This window comes from Aquarana catesbeiana, linkage group LG11, assembly GCF_042186555.1.
Source record: "Aquarana catesbeiana isolate 2022-GZ linkage group LG11, ASM4218655v1, whole genome shotgun sequence".
NCBI lineage: Eukaryota > Metazoa > Chordata > Amphibia > Anura > Ranidae > Aquarana > Aquarana catesbeiana.
In genome coordinates this window covers 16,652,419-16,671,338 of record NC_133334.1, presented here as the reverse complement: position 1 = coordinate 16,671,338, position 18,920 = coordinate 16,652,419, and the positions used below count along the sequence as shown (strand labels likewise).

The 18,920-nt window shown below is 40.3% G+C and overlaps 1 protein-coding gene across 1 annotated transcript in view; it reads right to left on the bottom strand.

The window, feature by feature from the left end:
- LOC141111667 (vomeronasal type-2 receptor 26-like) overlaps positions 1–9,063 on the bottom strand; it is a 28,844-nt gene extending 19,781 nt beyond the window's left edge. The window contains exons 1-2 of the mRNA XM_073603815.1: positions 8,886–9,063; positions 2,739–2,935 (exon numbers count right to left, since the gene is read on the bottom strand). Coding sequence (XP_073459916.1) covers positions 2,739–2,935; positions 8,886–9,063 — 375 coding nt within the window. The remainder of the gene's footprint in view (positions 1–2,738; positions 2,936–8,885) is intronic.
- Positions 9,064–18,920: the final 9,857 nt, after the last annotated feature.

Below are 18,920 nucleotides of genomic sequence, written 5' to 3'. Positions count from 1 at the left end.
CATGTTTTAATCTATATTCTTCCTTTTTTTAAGAATGTAATATATGTTTTCACCACAAGATTAAGACATATAGGGAAGGCCAGGTAGGGAATATACCCTGGGTCACTAGATGGAGCTGGGAGCATTTTATGTAAAATTTATAAGAATTAATGAAGTATTTATATGTAATTATGAATTAGAGATCAATATATGTGAGAATGTGAGAAGTAATCATTTTAATGTGGTAGTCATAACCAATCAAAGCACAAAGTGTAGTAAATATATGAAGGGATTTATGGGGGAAGCTATGCCTGATGACATCCCAGATGTGACAAAATGCATAGGGGCAGGACATCTGGTTTACGCCACTTCTGTCTTCTTGGAACACACGCCCACTCCCAAGTGGCTCAGAGCTATAGAATTTCTATACTAGGGGTTGGCAGATGATTCTGGGTGTGGGCATGGCACCAAATATTGTGAGTGTAACATTTTAATATCTTATAGTTAGATTTAATAAACGGTAATACCCTATAAGAGCTCTTTCTGGCTTCCTGTCCTTCGTAATGCGGATCTGAGAGAAACTATGATGGCATTATATAAAGTGTGGATGATGGTATGACCACAATTGGTCTGTGTCCAAAGCTTTCATTGACCTCTCTCAGTATAAGATGAGGGGGTCAACAACCTCTGGTGAGTTTGGACCCTATAGAGGACATGGGTGGACACAAGGAGTGGAGGAGATTGAAGTGGATTTGCACAGAGCACTAAAGTACTTTTCTACTTTTATTTTGGACTGGAAATAATATTGATCTATTGGTATGTAATCTATATGTATTGTATATTAGGTTGTATTATATTCGATTTTGCACGGTGGTAGGGTGAGTGCAGCACTTTCTTTTTCTTATTTGTTTATGGTGTATTTAATATATGCCATTAAAGGCAGCAGCTACCCAAGTTCATATTCCATTTTAATTTTTGATTTATTTTTAATTTTTTACTAATTGTTCACAGTTCACAGTCATAGTTTACCCCCTGTCAGGGCTGGGCTCAGCCCCTCCTTTTCTGAGACTGGAGTTGGCGCCCTTTTGTCTCAACGTCGTACCTCTGAGAGCGCTATGCATCCTTGTGGCTACTTTTCCAAGAAATTGTCACCTGCAGAGTGCAATTATGAGATTGGTGACAGAGAGCTGTTGGTGATCATTTTAACCCTGAAAGAATGGAAACATCTCCTCGAAGGTACCACTGTGTTGGTTCTCATTCTTACTGACTATAAGAATCTCCCATTCTTGTTTGAAGCTAAATGCCTCTCTCCCAGAAGGGTGCGATGGGCTCTTTTTTTGTCAAGTTTCAATTACATTGTCTCATTCTTACACGGTACTAAGAATGTAAGGGCTAACGCCTTGTCATGACAATTTTCCTCCACTTCCAAGATGGAGTCGGTTTCGTTTCCTCTAATTCCTCCTGATCGTATTCTGGCTAAGTGCTGTGCTCCAGACTTAAAATTTCTCCCAAGGCCGCTCGACACCCTCGGAAGTATCAACTCTTTTGGGCCATTTCCCAACAATTCTGTTGGCCTAGTCTACGTACTGATGTAACCACCTTTGTAGCTGCCTGTTCCGTGTGTGCTCAAAGTAAAACTCCATGACACCTTCCAGTGGGTCTCTTAAAACCCATACCCAATGGAGAGAGGCCCTGGACCCACCTGTCTATGGATTTCATTGTGGAGTTACCCAATTCCCAGGGCAACACAGTTATCCTTATGGTGGTTCACTGATTCTCAAAGATGTGTCATTGTATTCCACTTAAGAAGTTACCCACTTCTAAGGAACTGGCTTCCATTTTTGCTCGGGAGATCTTTTGCTTACATGGGCTACCCAAGGTGATTGTCTCAGACAGGGGTAGTCAGTTTGTGTCCCGGTTCTGGCGAGCCTTTTATGCACAGTTGGGAGTTCAGCTTGCTTTCTCCTCTGCGTATCACCCGCACTCTAATGGGGTGAACGAGCCAATCAGTCCTTGGAGAAATTTCTATGTTTCTATATTTCTGACCATCATAACAACTGGTCAGACCTATTACCGTGGGCAGAGTTTGCTCACAACAGTGCCTTGAATTCTGCTTTCTGATTCTCCCCATTTATGGCGAATTATGCTTTTCAACCTTACATGTTGCCTAACTTGTTTTTTCCGCAGAGTATTCCTGCGTTAGAGGAGCATCTCCATGGCCTTTGCCTACTGTCAGAAACCATGAAATCAGACTGAGACAGAAGTGCAGTTAAATCACACTTGTTTAATAATAAAAGTAAAAAGAACAAATGTAGTCAAAACATAGCCAAAGTTCAGTAACTGGAACATATAGTCATCCAAGCCAAAAGTCAGGGATTAATGTAGTGGAACAGCAAGCAGGATCTGGAGTCAGAAGGGTTGTCAGCAAAGCAAGTCTTGGTCAACATCACAGAGACTATCTCCTGCCATCCTGTTCAAGACTTGCTTTGCTGACATCCCTTCTGGCTCCAGATCCTGCTTGCTGTTCCACTACATTGATCCCTGACTTTTGGCTTGGCTGACTATCAATTCCTTTTATTGTACTTTGGCTATGTTTTGGCTACGTTTGTTCTTTTTACTTTTTTTATTAAACAAGTGTGATTTAACTGTACTTCTGTCTCAGCCTGATTTCATGGTTTCTGACACCGCCCTATCAAAATCTATGAGCGAGTACCATTTATTCGTGAGACATGAGACGTACTTTATGCTTTGATACTCACTTGCACGTGGTTATAGATAGATAATATCTGGGCTATAGGCAGGGATGTGGTTGAACTCTGGTCTCCAATAAAACCAGCTAATTTCTGGTGGTCTCGGCAGGAATAATTTGGAATAGTCTCTCCAGGTCCGGATAAAATCTGTAAAACACTTTTAATGGCCTTTCCAGGATCAGAACATGAGTCACAAAGATGATATCCTAGGGTAACATTAGGCAGGATTGTTGAGTTTCTATTCATTTGGTCAATGGCAAAAAGGAACATTTGAAGTCTCTTGTAGTAATGATGCATAGGTCTGTTAATATAATTAAGTAATACATTGGCTATAGTAGGTCATTAGCTTACTAAAACCTAGAGGTTTAGTGACAAAGTGGAAATGAAAAGAGCTTATTCCAGTTGCTTACATATCATCTTAGCCATGTCAAAGATCCGGTGCCCCACCCCGTTCCAGGTCACCCAGGCTGCTTACCTGAATAATGGTTTGGTGTGGATTTTGAGGCAGGCTGGTGGTTGTAGGGGTCTGCAGATAGGGGGCTTATCAAAATATGGAATTCCTTGTAAAAATAAGGGGACCCCGTAGATTCTGCCTCCCCCATTTAAAAAAAAAATTGTAAATAAAAGCACAGACAAATTTTGACATGTCCTTTATAGAACAAAAATTCTGTTGCTGTAAATCCACCTCCTGAACCAGGCTGACCTCAACATTGGTAGGGAAATTTGCAAAGGGGCGGGGGTAAAGCCCAACAGTCATTGGTTATTATAGTTTAAATAAAAAAATTAAAAAAACTGTTCACCAAAAAAAGAAAAATCCATTCCAGTCTATTGTAGCCCCAATGAAAATCTGGCATGGATTTTAAGAAAGATCCCACACAAGAATATTCCATTCCTGTCTCCCACAAAATCCACACCAGACCCTTACTGGAGATTGCAGCCTGGTTGACTAGGAATTGGAGGACAAAGAGCCCCATCCTGAACCAAACAAGACCACATGCCCTCAATATGTGGAAGGTACCTTGCTAGGGGGCATAACCCTTGTCTTCATGTTGATGAGGACAAAGTCCTCCTCTTTTCAACCATGGCTCTTGGTTGTGAGGTGTCTGTGAGGGGAAAACTTATCAGGATCTGGAAGCTCTCTTGAAAATAATGGTGGCCTAGATACCTATATATCTGAATAAGTAACGGATACATGGAACCACTGGTTACTCATTTACAAAAAAAACGAACAAAAAGACACCCTAACAAAATTAATAAAATAAAATAAAACAAAAAATGTCCCACAATGGTAATTCATCATCAATGCCATTTCCCAGTTATGTAGATCCTTTTCAATAATGAGTGACACTTGCTGACCCACCAAAAAAAATGATATAAGTATATTAAAGTATGTACTATGGAAAATGTAAACCCTTAATGAATGTAGGTAGTTTGCTGGGAAGTGCAGCATGGTGCAGTAAACACTTAGAGTCCAGTTGCAGAGAACAGAACTTGTATTATTGTCAAAGTTCAATAATTCACAACAAGCCTGACAGGAAGATGCCCGACCGGGAAAACGTACACAATGTACCAGCAGCGTGTAGCAGAGCAGGTCTCTGATGTTCCAACAGCATCTGTCTTGAGGGGTGAAATGCATCCTGGTCAGTCTGTATCCAAATGGGGAGGTCTTCAGGAAGAATGTGATCCAGATCCTGTGATCCAGATCCCATTCATTTTATTAAAAGTGATCCTTTTAGTCACAGATCCCCCCCTTTCCCTCTTTTCTTGAAGGTCCTCTCTGACATGACATGTTCGTCAAGGTAAATTTAGAAAACATTAAAAAAAAAAGATAAAAAGTGATGGTGAGTGACAAAATGGTAAAGTGGGGCATGCCCTAACCTATAACTAAAGAAAAGGGTTTGTTTTAACCAGCAGATATTGAACTAGTGGAAGTGCCAAGCTGGAAAATAGATGTTGAGCATGTGAGGATTAGGAAAAAACTATTTTTTCTTCCACTCCAGCAAACACGCCGGCTTGGGAAAGTGGTAAGGAGGGTGTTGGTGAGTGCTGCTTTGAATTTAAGGCTGTGTTCACACTTATGCGAATTGGATGCAGATTTTTGCACATCCGATTCGCATGACAGGAGACTATGACTGGCTCTCAATGGAGCCAGTGAACACAGCTCTGGGTCGGCCACGGTCTGCACTAGAGAAGGTTCCTGTGTGTCTTTGGCTCCGTTTCAGGTCCAAATTCAGGCTAAAATTCGGACCTGATTCATGCCTGAAACAGAGAACAGGGATGCACCGGACCCCCTGCTGTGAGCCGCGGCTGCAGCTAGTGTGAACCCAGAGTGTAGGTTAAAGGAAGCCCAATTCTTCGTTGAACACTGTAATCAAAATTACGTGGGGCTATCTTTTACTTCAATATATGACACAGAAACATTGGCGTTCTTAGATCTGGAATTTATCATGATGGAAATACCATTTGTTCACAAAATTACAATAAACCCACGACAGGCAACTACTATTTGCATCATAGGAGATGCCATCTCCCCCATTGGGTGAACAACATTCCCAAAAGTCAGTTTTGTCATCTCACACATAATTGCACACGAGAATCAGACTACATCACTCACAGCTAGGGATGGGCAGAACACCCCCCAGTTTGGTTTGCATCCAGAACATGCGAACAGGCAAAAAATTTGTTCGAACACGCGAACACCGTTAAAGTCTATTGGACTCGAACGTGAAAAATCAAAAGTGATAATTTTAAAGGCTAATATGCAAGTTATTGTCATAAAAAGTGTTTGGGGACCCAGGTCCTGCCCCAGGGGACATGTATCAATGCAAAAAAAGTTTTAATAACTGACTTTTTGGGAGCAGTGATTTTAATAATGCTTCAAGTGAAACAATAAAAGTTAAATATTCCTTTAAATTTTGTACCTGGGGGTGTCTATAGTATGCCTGTAAAGTAGCGCATGTTTCCCATGTTTATAACAGTCTGAGAGCAAAATGACATTTCTAAAGGAAAAAAAAGTCATTTAAAAGTGCTAGCACTAGTGCTTGCTATTAATGAATTGTCGGTCCCGACAATACACATAAAAGTAATTGACAGTCATTGAAAAAAATAATGCATGGGGATCCCCCAAAATTCCATTACCAGGCCCTTAAGGTCAGATATGAATATTAAGGGGAACTCCGCGCCAAATTTTTTTTTTTAAATGGCGTGGGGTTCCCCCCAAAAATCCATACCAGACCCTTCAGGTGTGGTATGGATTTTAAGGTGAACTCTGCGGCAAAATTAAAAAAAATGGAGTGGGGCTCCCCCAAAAATCTACACCAGACCCTTATCCGACCACGCAACCTGGCAGGCCACAGGAAAAGAGGGGGGGACAAGAGAGCGCCCCCCTCCTGAACCGTACCAGGCCACATGCCCTGAACATTGGGAGAGTGTTTTGGGGTAGCCCCCCAAAGCACCTTGTCCCCATGTTGATGGGGAGAAGGGCCTCATCCCCACAACCCTTGCCCTTGTGGGGGTTGTGGCAGCCAGCTTTGAGAAGGAAGGGGTGAGCCCAGCTCTGACAACCACATCCTAAAGGTGCTCTATTGGATGAGATGTGGTGACTGTGGAGGCCATTGGAGTACAGTGACCTCATTGTCATGTTTGAGAAACCAGTGGTAAGATGATTGGAGCTTTGTGACATGGTGCATTATCCTGCTAGAAGGAGCCATCAGAAGATGGGGACACTGTAGTCATACAGGGATGGACATGGTCAACAAAAATACTCAGGTAGGCCGTGGCATTTAAACCATGCTCAATTGTTACTAAGGGGCCCAAAGTGTGCCAAGAAAATATCCCCCACACCATTACACCACCACCACCAGCCTGAACCATTGATACAAGGCAGGATGGATCCATGCTTTGATGTTGTTTACGCCAAATTCTGACCCCACCACCTGAATGTCGCAGCTGAAATTGAGATTCATCAGAGCAGGCAGTGTTTTTCCAATCTTCTATTGTCCAATTTTTTTAAGCCTATGTGAATTGTAGACTCAGTTTCCTGTTCTTAGCTGACGGGAGTGGTGTCCTGCTGCTGTAGTCCATCTGCTTCAAGGTTGGATGTGTTGTGCATTCGGAGATGGTATTCTGCAAACCTTGGGTGTAACGAGTGGTTATTTGAGTTACTGTTGCCTTTCTATCATCTGGAACCAGTCTGCCTATTCATCTCTGATCTCAACAAGGCATTTTCCTCCACACAACTGCCGCTCACTGGATATTTTCTCTTTTACCCATCATTCTCTGTAAACCTGAGAGATGGTTGTGTGTGAAAATCCCAGAAATACGCAGACCAGCCCGTCTGGCACCAACAACCATGCCACGTTCAAAGTCACTTAAATCCCCTTTCTTCCCCATTCTGATGCTCGGTTTGAACTTCAGGAATTTGTCTTCACCACGATGTGTAAATGCATTGAGTTGCTGCCATGTGATTGGCTGACTTGTGTTACCAAGCCATTGAACAGGTATACCCAATAAAGTGGCCGTTGAGTGTATATTAGATTTTATTTCTCTGTTCTTATCTTTATTTTCTTTTTTAATCTATTTGGAATATTATGAATGAAATAGTTTGTTTTAATGTTTTTTTTATTGCTTACTAATACAAATATATGTTTTTATTTATTTATTTATTTATTAAGGTAGGACTGTTAAGCCCTAAACCTTTCCGGTGCTCTGAAATTGTAAGTGCATATATTTTTTAATTTTTTTATGTCATTACCTTTAGTAAGCAATCGTTTTTTCATTAGCACTGTGTACATAGGTTTATAATAGCCGCTAATGTGTTGTTATGGTGAGTTAGGGACAAGACTCTCATGCCCGCCCCCACCAGTGCTTACTAATCCCTACAGCAAGAGGGCCCTCAGACAAGCCTGAGGAAGGAGAACGCATGCTCCCAACGTGCACCACGTCTCGGATCCAGCAGCCACGCCATCTCCACTGACAGAGTGTACCCACGCGCACAGCCCAGAAGCACTGAGAGCCATCAGCGCCGACACCGCTACCGGCTGCGTCTCGGCAGTGGCACAGATCCTGGTAGCGGAGGAACCCTCTATGATTTTTAAAAGCGTAGCACACTTATTTTCTTGTGAGTGTCTCTCCTTTGTTTTATCCCTATAAAATGATTGATGCTGCACTTAGATGGCACTGCTTGCTTTCCTCTTGAGTTTAAAGGTTTCTCTCAGGACAGGCAGTATGACCACAGGATTGTACGCTTAATGTTTTTCTGCTGGCGGCCCTTCCCCTCTTGTACCTGACAACTCACAACAAGAGCAGGGGGGGTTTAAATAAGTTTCTCTCTAAATGTCTAAGACCCACAAATTACAGTCCATGATTTTTACCCATTTTGAATAGCTGTCTCTGTTTGTGAGTGCTTGACCAGGATAGGGTTGCAGCCACCCTGGCAATCTGACAATGAATGTTAAATGCTGGCAATTTAAACTGTATCATATTTTTCACTGTAAATGTAATTTTTACTGTAGCACTTTCTACAGCAAGAATAATAATAATTAAAAAAAAAAACTTTCATTTTGGTATAGATTTTAAGGGGACTCCATACACAAAAAAAATTAAAAAAAATAAAAATATTTTGAGGTTCCTCTAAAAACCCATACCAGTCCCTTAATCCTATTATGCAGCCTGGCTGGCCAGGAAAGAGGGGGGGGGAGAGGCACGTAGCCTCCCTTCCTGAACCATACCAGGTCACATGCCCTCAACATGAGTACCTACTTGCAAAGCACCCTGTCCCCATGTTGTTGAGGACAAGGGCCTCTTCCTTACAACCTTTACCCCTTCCCCTACTTCTCATCAAAGTCTCTCCTTACATCAGAATCCCCATCAGAGTTCCACTCACATCAGAGACCCCCCCATCACATTCCCCCTTACATTGGGTCAAAGCAGAGACAATAGGCAATCTCAGCTCATCTGCATCCTCAATCTGTGTACAGGGATAGGCCTCTGACCCGAGCTGCAGGCCATATCAAATCTTGTAGTGGGATTGATATGGCCCACAGGCTGTAGTTCGGGGAACCCTGCCTTACAGGTATGAGTCTCAGTAGACTTTTATTTTTTTTGTTCAAATTACATACTTTACACAGAACATGCTAGTGACATTCGGCTTCTCACGGATCCTGTAATCGGCCATGAGACAGTTGACGGTGAAGACTCCTCCAATGATGATGTCTCCATCATGAACATATTCATATTCCTCATATGCTGGTAAAATCTTCAGCTGACAAGCTGGTGATGAAGTGCAGATACCATGCGGGCATAATGTTAAACACAGAAACAAAATAAGCCACATAGTTTTATAAATGAAATGTTTGCATAGATCTGAACAAATGCCGAGCAAGAAATCTGTACACCACATTACACGGTGTGAGCTGCCGTGTCTGATGGTGCAGCAGGTCGGATCCCTCTGTGCTCTCTTTATATAAAGATGTGTAGTGCAGAGATTTAGAACCTCAAGTTTATTTGGTTGTACTAAAGAGGAAAATGTAGGTCTATGTATTTTCGTCGCCTGAAGTTGCCTGAAAAGATTTTCTAATAAAAAAGTTAAAGCATTTTCTATTAAAATATGAAATGTGATAAAAGCCCGCTGATGCTCTTAAAAGTTCACTACATTATGATAACAAAAGAAACAATTCAAATAATATTGGAATTATTTACAGTCAAGTCAATCAGTAGGTTGCCTATGCCCATTGTGTAGATGATCGTTAAGGCCAGGCTCCGCCGGGTGACACACATTGGGGGGAGTCAGGCACTGCCCAGGGACCCCAGGTGCTTCTGGGGCCCCTGGCTCTATATATCACCCTGACCTGACTCTGTATATCACCCTAACCTGGCACTATATAACACCCTGACCTGGCTCTATATATCACCCTAAGTTGGCACTATATACCACCCTGACCTGGCACTATATACCACCCTAACCGGGCACTATATACCACCTTAACCTGGCTTTATATATCACCCTAACCTGGCACTATATACCACCCTGACCTGGCACTATATATCACCCTGACCTGGCTCTATATAGCTCCCTAAGCTGGCACTATATACCACCCTGACCTGGCTCTATATATCACCTTAACCTGACACAGTATGTGTTGTGGAATCTCATATTAGCCAATGTATTTCATATTATATATATTGATTTGCATATATTTTATTGATAATTATTATTATTATTATTTATATTATTATATAGTAGTGGTTTTATCAATATTATTATTCAATAAGTAAAGCAACAATTATTAATCTTTAATAATGTATACTGTATTTTCCAGATTTAGAAAGTCTTCATTTTTAAGTGTTGAACTTTAAATGACCTCTGCTTTATGACAAGTACTTGTACACAGGTGTTCTCGAAAATGTATTAAGATAGTCTACTGGGTGAAAGTTCATTAGAATAGATTTAAGTAATATAGAATTGTCTCAGACAGATAAGAAAACAGGTGGTTAAAATAATTAGGTGGAATACAGGAAAGTTATGTACAGAACATTAATTAAGTTTGACAGGGTCAAACAAAGGTCTGCTTGTGCCCTCATTAAAACTGTTAAAATACATGCATATAGTGAAACATATAAAACATCTGGTGGGGTTATTGAAAGTTAATTGTCTCAAAGTTGTAAATCTGCAAATCCTTGAAGCTAGTTAAATCTTATCAAGATAAGGAGAGTTTGATAACACAGCTGGGTGCCAGACTGTCTCTATACAGGTGTTTTTAATTGGACAAAAACAGTTATAAATCACTTTAATGAACATATAGGAATTTTGGGAATAATTAAGTTTATCTGGTTGTAGAACAGGTGTCAGATTTATGGTTGCTTACTTTGACGTAGATCTTAGCGACCAATCATATGTAAGAGAGATGTTAAGATAAGACTTGTAAAAGTGTATATAAATGCAAGCTCTGCAATTGTTAGACGGACAAGTCAGATTGGAGCTCATAAGGCTGAACTCTATGTATGCTGCCCTATTGCACGGGTCATAGAGGTCAGAACCAATGGGCAAGTATCTGTCCATAACTTGTCTCCTCGTACGAGTAAGAGAAGACTTCTTAACTTGTTCCAGAATGTGGTCTCAGGTGAATTTCCCTCAAGAACTTGGTCGAGCTGGAACCCAGAACTCTGTGAGGGGACCAGACCACCGGCAGATCAGCTGGTCCCTATCAGGTGAGAGGTTCCCAAGAATTGGCAGTAAAGACCCATTCTGGTTCAAGGTGAGAACAATTCACAATTGTTTAAATTTGGTTAGAGAATAAGAATATTTATATCTAATATGCATGCATTGTAAGAAACTGTATAAATTAGACCTGTATATTGTAATATTTTGAACATAAACCTGTATGTTATCAGCTGTTAATAAACCTGCATTGCTGAAGTTCTGCCTGGTTCGATACTTTACTATTCTACTTTATATGCTACCCTGACCTGGCTCTATATATCACCATAACCTGACCCTATATACCACCCTGACCTGACTCTGTATATCACCCTAACCTGGCACTATATAACACCCTGACCTGGCTCTATATATCACCCTAAGTTGGCACTATATACCCCCCTGACCTGGCACTATATACCACCCTAACCGGGCACTATATACCACCTTAACCTGGCTTTATATATCACCCTAACCTGTCTCTATATACCACCCTGACTTGGCTCTATATACCACCCTGACCTGGCTCTATATACCACCCTGACCTGGCTCTATATACCACCCTGACCTGGCACTATATACCACCCTGACCTGGCTCTATATACCACCCTGACCTGGCTCTATATACCACCTTGACGTTGCTCTATATAACACCCTAACTTGGCACTATATACCACCCTCACCTGGCACTATAAACCACACTGACCTGGCCCTATATCCCACCCTAACTTGGCACTATATACCACCATAACCTGTCTCTATATACCACCCTGACCTAGCTCTATATACCACCCTGACCTGGCTCTATATATTACCCTAACCTGGCACTATATACCTCCCTGACATGGCACTATATACCACCACCCTGACCTGGCACTATATACGACTCTGACCTAGCACTATATACCACCCTAGCCTGACACTATATACCACCCTAACCTGCCACTATATACCACCCTAACCTGGCACTATATCATCTAACCTGCCAGAATACTACTCTAATGTCACTTGAAGTCGATGCGTGGTTCGCTGCCTGCCCGCCTGGGGGAGGCAGATAGGGGATCCGCCCCAGGTGCCAAATGCCCTATGTATGCCCCTGTGTGAGCACCAGAGTTATATTATGTTTAGTCTCTATCAAGTTGTGATTTCACTCTGTGCAATATTTTGTTGTCAGGCTGTAAAACAACGGGCATTGATAAATAGTGATAGAATGAGAAAAATGGCACTGAGGTAGGGGCTATTGAACTAAAAACACTTAAGCACCCCTCAGCACACTCCTTAGATGCTTTAATTCCTTACCTAATTTCTGTATATGCCCATCTCAAGGACAAGAAAAAATGGCTAAAAATGGCTGCTCTCAATTTATAAAAACCATTCCAGATTACTAAGTGTCATTAATGACAGCTAATGACCTTATTACATCAGTACTTTTTCACATTTATTCTATTTAAAATATTTATTTTTCTGTAAATTTGTTTGCACCCTTGTTTCTACTTTTGTTTTAAAGCAATATTATAAAAAGTTTCAGCTGAAACGTAAACTGTCACTGCTTGTTGAAAGTAAATTGAATATATATAGTGGCAATGCTGCTCTCCTGTGCAGGATCACGTACGGGTCTGGGGCACGCATGACCTGTTTCTTCTGTTGTTGGACACAGTGGGTGCCAATCAGTGGGTCCGGGGGACTCAATGTCTGCTGGTATTCGACAATCGTTTGGAACAGAAGCAGAGGAAGGTAGTGATCCTGTGTTCCAGAAACATGAATCTCTGCTTTCCCATAGTACAAGCACCTCCCAGTAACCAAGCACATTTTAGGCACACATGTAACCCATGTAACATGCTCTTCCGGCTTTAGGAACTTTTAGTGTCAAGTGCGGCATTACGTCATTGCGTCCGCCTAGTTGGTTTACTCCACTATCGCAGTGGAAAGCATGACCATACTGCGCATGTGCGCAAAGACGAGGGAATCTTCTATCTCTTGCACCGAGGATCTTTAGTGCGCAGGCAGGGGCCTGATTTGTCATTGCTGACAGCTGCTGCATGTATCACGCTGTCCTATCAGGGGGCAGTGTGATATAGGATGTTTTGTATATATGTGGGCGTGCTTGCATCATTGGCCATGCCTCTGATGATATCCACATATGATGAAACATGTCAGGCTGGCCGATGCAAGCACGCTTCTGAACCGCGGATTATTTTTGTCCATTTTCTGTGATGATGTTTTTACTGGATTCCTGTAAGTAGACTATAATAAAAACTTGTGTTTTATCCTTACGGGCTTCACTATTCTCACTTTCTTTCTATTGGGTATCATGCTGTTGACCTGGTGATACGTGACAACTGTATCTATTTCTGATGGAGTATGCCAACTGGATGTACTGATTGAGCCTTTGTTCTACACGCTTACATCGCTTGTTTTTTACTTCTTTCTGGTAAGCAGGTTGACAAGCACCTGGATGTGGTGTGTTTTTCTCCTGCACACTGAAGTTTTGGTGGAAGTTTCAGCTCAGCTCTGCCCTTCATTGATCTATATGGACTATCTTATTTTATTTAGCGCTGCATTTCTAACTTTTTGTACCTATGTTTGATGAATCAACAAACCATGCTGGCTGCTTATTTTATTCATTAATATTTAAGTTAGCGCTGATATTTGGTTACCGTTTTATGATATTTCTTTTGATTTACAGTATTTCAGCCGCTTACTTTTATCATATCTCAGTGATATGGATGTGTTTGATTTTCGTAATTTCAGGGCTTTGATTCTCAAAGATGTTTTAACAATGTAGAGGTTCAACAAAATCTCGGTATAGGAGGTCTTTTTGTTAGATTGAAAAACCTGATGGTATCTGAGGTTCATGGACTTTGGTATATTGCTCTACTTGAGAAATATCTAGATGAAAACATGGTACCTAGGAGCCTTAGGTTTGAGATCACTCCTTAGGAGGACGATATTGATCTCCCAGGATGGTACAAATACTTTAATGATGTGGGTCTGGATCTGTTGCGATTTTTGATTGCCAGAAAAAGAGGCAAACTAAATAAACTTGATGAGGAAATATCAGAAGTTAAAGACAAACTGTTAATTTACAAAGAGTCAGAGGAGTATAAAAATAAATCTGACAACCTCAAGAAAATTCTTGAGAAAGAGGACCTTGAACAGAAAGCCAAAAAAAAGAAGAAATATGCTAGAGACCTGGAGGACTATAGATTGAACCAGGTGTTTAAGTGGCAAGTCAGAAGGGCTACCCCCGTTGAAGGAGGAACGGGCCCCCCCAGGCCAGCCACTCATTTGAAGTCCTCTGCTGCTCTGGGTACCCAGGCTACCAACAGAGATGATAATAATACCTATACACCTAAAGGAAGTTGGAGGAGGGTTCTAAATAATAAAAATAATAATAAAACATTACCCTTCAGAAATCCTCCATCTAAGGGTGTTCACCCTAGAAAACAGGGAAATAACGATCATGTTTCCTATGATCATTCCTCTTACGGATATCCTGTATATCTCATTTTATTTAGCGCTGCATTTATGACTTTTTGTAACTATGTTTGATGAATCAACAAACCATGCTGGCTGCTTATTTTACTCATTAATATTTAAGTTAGCGCTGATATTTGGTTACCGTTTTAAAATAACATAGTGCCGGATCGCAAAAAATTGGCCTGGTCATTAGGGGGGTAAATCCTTCCAGGGCTGAAGTGGTTAAATCAAATTCTACATTTAACCATTCTGGTGTCATAACTTTATTTTCAAAAATCCAGGAGGATTCTCTTTGACTCAGATGACGAAGGTGGCTATTTCTGAAGTGTTTGGAAACACCGTGGGACCCTTCCTGATATGATTGACATGTTCTCCATTACGTTCACTAAGAGGCCTGGGGGTCCTCCCCACATACTGCAGTCCACAATCTCACTCCAGCATATAGATCTACTCCCAAGTGCCACAAGTTATCAAGTCCTAAATCTGGGATTTTTTATTGGTAGCAGAGGAGGAAAATCCCTAAAGTTTTTTACTATTACTCTTATGCCCCATTTACACAGTCGGACATTGATCGGACATTCCGACAACAAAATCCATGGATTTTTTCCAACGGATGTTGGCTCAAACTTGTCTTGCATACACACGGTCACACAAAACATGTACGTTGATACTATAAACAGGGCAGTAGCCAATAGCTTTCATCTCTTAATTTATTCTGAGCATGCGTGGCACTTTGTGTGTCGGATTTGTGTACACATGATCGGAATTTCCAACAATGGATTTTTTTTGTCGGAAAATTTTATAGCAAGCTCTCAAACTTTGTGTCGGAAATTCCAATGGAAAATGTGTGATGGAGCCCACACACGGTCGAAATTTCCGACAACAAGGTCCTATCACACATTTTCCATCGGAAAATCCGACCGTGTGTACAGGGCATAAGAGTAATGTACTGAGCACTGCCCATATGCGTAAAGACCAGAAAGGAAAGAAAACAAAAAATTTTCCCTAACTATTGGGGGATGAATGACTAGACATGTGCAGAGCGAAAAAATTTGTTTTATTTTGATTCGTTATTTACATATATTTATTTTGTTAAATTTGTTTTATTTGTTTAATTTTCTATATTAATATTATTATTTAATATTCTATTCCTTTCAATACTATTATTTTATTTTTTGTTCTATTCTTTTCTATTCTAGTCTCTTCTATTCAAATTCAAATTAATTCTATGCAAAATTGAAATTTCCGAATATGGTTATATTATTTAAATTCTATTCTATTCTATTAGGGCAAAGGCCTCTCTAAAGTAAAATATAAAGGTAGCAAAGGTGCATATGTACCATCATCCAGAAATCAATATCAAACAAGCGGTTGGAAGCCTGATCCCCAGTCAGGCGACCAAAAATGGGGCATATTGGACTATTACGGTACAGTAATTAAGGGTAACCATAGAAGCAAGTAACAGCAGTAATAAAAATTATAATTCATTTATTGATGCAACGGACAGGACATGGTAATACAAGAACATTTAATAAAAGTACAGGCATATCACCAATGGATTCGATAGTATACAGTACAGCACAAGATCTCAGATATCATATTCCTCGACTAGTTTCGCGGACACAATCCGCTTCATCAGGAGGTTATCTGGAGATAAGTTTTTCTGACTAAACAGTCTGAACCTGACAATTAAAAATATACAAGATTTATAAAGATACATTATCATACAATTATTATTCCAGCATCAAATTATACAAATAGGTAATGAAAATAGGGGAGGGGGAGGGGGGAGAGAGCGAATCTGCTTACCCAGGTCCCAGCAGACCCCAGGCGCAAGGCCCCAACACCAACGAATGATCTCCCACGGCAGCCTGGGGGAGCTAACAAGATAACAGGATAGTAAGGATAAGTGTATATCGGAATTAAGGTAACCCAGGTTGCCATATACAAAAGGAGGTGATATGTCAATTGGTGAGTATAAAGAGGGGGTGATGACAAGGGGGGTTAGGTGAAATTGTGGAGGATATCAACAATTGAAAGCGTATTATGTAAGGCATAAAAAATTACAAGGTGACCAACCAATTAGAAAAAGGCAATGGTAAACGAGGCATAAGGTGTTATATGGGTGGAAGGGTAAACAAGGGAGGAAGTGGGACCGTGGAAAGGGAGGGGAGTGGGGGTGGAAAGGGGGATAGGGGAGTGAGGAGGAAGGGTAATGGGGGATTGGAAGGGAATAGGGGGGGGGGGAGGAAGGGGGAAGAGGGGAAAGGGAAGGAAAGAGGAAGAGGGGGGAAAGGAGAGGGGGCGGGGGAAAAAGAATGAAAGGGTAGAGGGGGATGGGAAGAGAAAGGGGGAAAAAAAGAAAAGGGAGGGGGGGGGAAAGGGGGGGGAAAACAAGGGGGAGGGAAGGCAGAGGGTGGGATGGAAGGTAAGAGGGGGGGAGGGAAGAGTGAGGAGGGGGGGGGGAGTGCAACAATGTGAACATGGGTGAATAGGGGGCAAAAAGTACCTGATAATAGTCAAAGCATGGAAGGGTTCCCAAAGGGGACACCCTGCCAGGGACTGGTTCCATAATAAGGTAGAAGAGAGGATAATAATAAGGACTGCAAGCGATGGGCAAACACAAACCAAGGCATGTAAACCTAAGCCTAGGCCAACTGCAAGGTAAAATACAGTAGTTTAGAGATACATGATGTTGATGCCCAGGGGTATGGGACTTAGGTAGACGGGTGGATGGGTACTTACCATAAACTTGTACTAGGCTGGTTGAGGTAAAGGCACCCAAGGGCAGCAGACCGAACCGTCCGGCTAGCAGGCATAGCCCGCTATAAATAGCTCCCAACCCTGCGACGCTGCGCCGTACGTCAATGGGACGCCAGCGCATGACGTCACAGGGTCAGAGGTTCCACACGGCGCGCGCGCGAAAAGATCTATTCTATTCTGTTGTTTTTTTTCTATTCTGTTATTTTCTATTCTATTCTAATCTATTATTTACTATTCTATTCAAATTGCTTCTATTTGAATTTAGGGAAATGGTTCTATTCGTTCTATTCTATTCTATTGTATTTTTTTAATTCTATTTTTTTATTTTCTATTGTATTATTTTCTATTCTGTTCTTTTCTATTGTATTCAGATGAAAATATATTCTATTTGAAATATGAATTTCAGAAGATGGTTATATTCTTTCTATTCTTTTCTATTTTTTTTCTATTCTAGTCTTTTCTACACTATTCTTTTCTTATGTATTCAAATTTATTCTATTTTAAATTATAATGTCAAAATATGGTTATATTCTTTTTATTTTATTCTATTGTTTTTTATTTTATTCTATTCCATTCTTTTCTGTTCTGTTCTTTTATTTTCTATTCTATTTTGTTCTGTTTTACTCTAATATATGCAATTCTTTTATTTTCTGTTATATTCTTTTCTATTCTATTCTATTTTTTCTATTCTATTCCTTTATATTCTATTCTATTTTATTCTCTTTGGAAAACGGAAAACAAATGGAAATTTTAATTAAAATATCCCATAGTTTGTAGACGCTATAACTTTTGCTCAAACCAACCAATATACGCTCATTGGGATTTTTTTTTTTACCAAAAAACATGTAGCAGAATACATATTGGCCTAAACTGATGAAGAAATTAGATTTTTTTCATTTTTTCATTGGTTGTTTTATAACAGAAAGTAAAAAAAAAATATTGTTTTTTTTTTCAAAGCTGTTGCTCTTTTTTTGTTTTTAGTGCAAAAAATAAAAACAGCAGAGGTGATCAAATACTACCAAAAGAAAGCTCTATTTGTGGGGAAAAAAGGACACCAATATTATTTGGGTACAGTGTTGCACAACCGCGCAATTGTCAGTTAAAATAAAGCAGTGCTGTATCACAAAAAATGGCCTGGTCAGGAAAGGGGGGGGGGGGTAAACCTTCTGGGGCCGAAATGGTTAAAGAGAGTGTGTTAGGGTGCTGGTAGCTATTTGTCTTAATATAAAGTATAAAAATCTATAGCAAAAAAATAAATAGTAAGCAGAACAACAAAACAAAACAAAGCAAAAAAAAAGAACAGACTGACAGCTAGAACAAAAGAAAGTAGACTAGGCATATCTCACTTACATATCTGTATTGTTGTTGTGTTCATATATGTACCGGAAAAATGACATGTTAATAAATACAGCTTTGTATTAATTTGTGCCTTTTATATCTGTATGGAGATTAAACTTTAGGTTTTATGGTACCAGTATAATGTTTGGGTCTTATGGCCACGTTTGCATTTCTTTATTTTTGTGTTTCTAATGGTTTGGAAACATTCATATCTTGATGATTAGATTTTTCATTAAAACTTTGAATTACATTTGATTTTTGATTTTTTTTTGGAATAATGTTCTGTTACATGATATACTGTATAGGAAATAGATCAGCTATTTTATTTTTTGCAACCTCGGTCTAATTTAAAAAAGTAATGTAACATTTACATAACTGTCTACATTTTTTGATGTCTTAAAATAAAAGAAGGT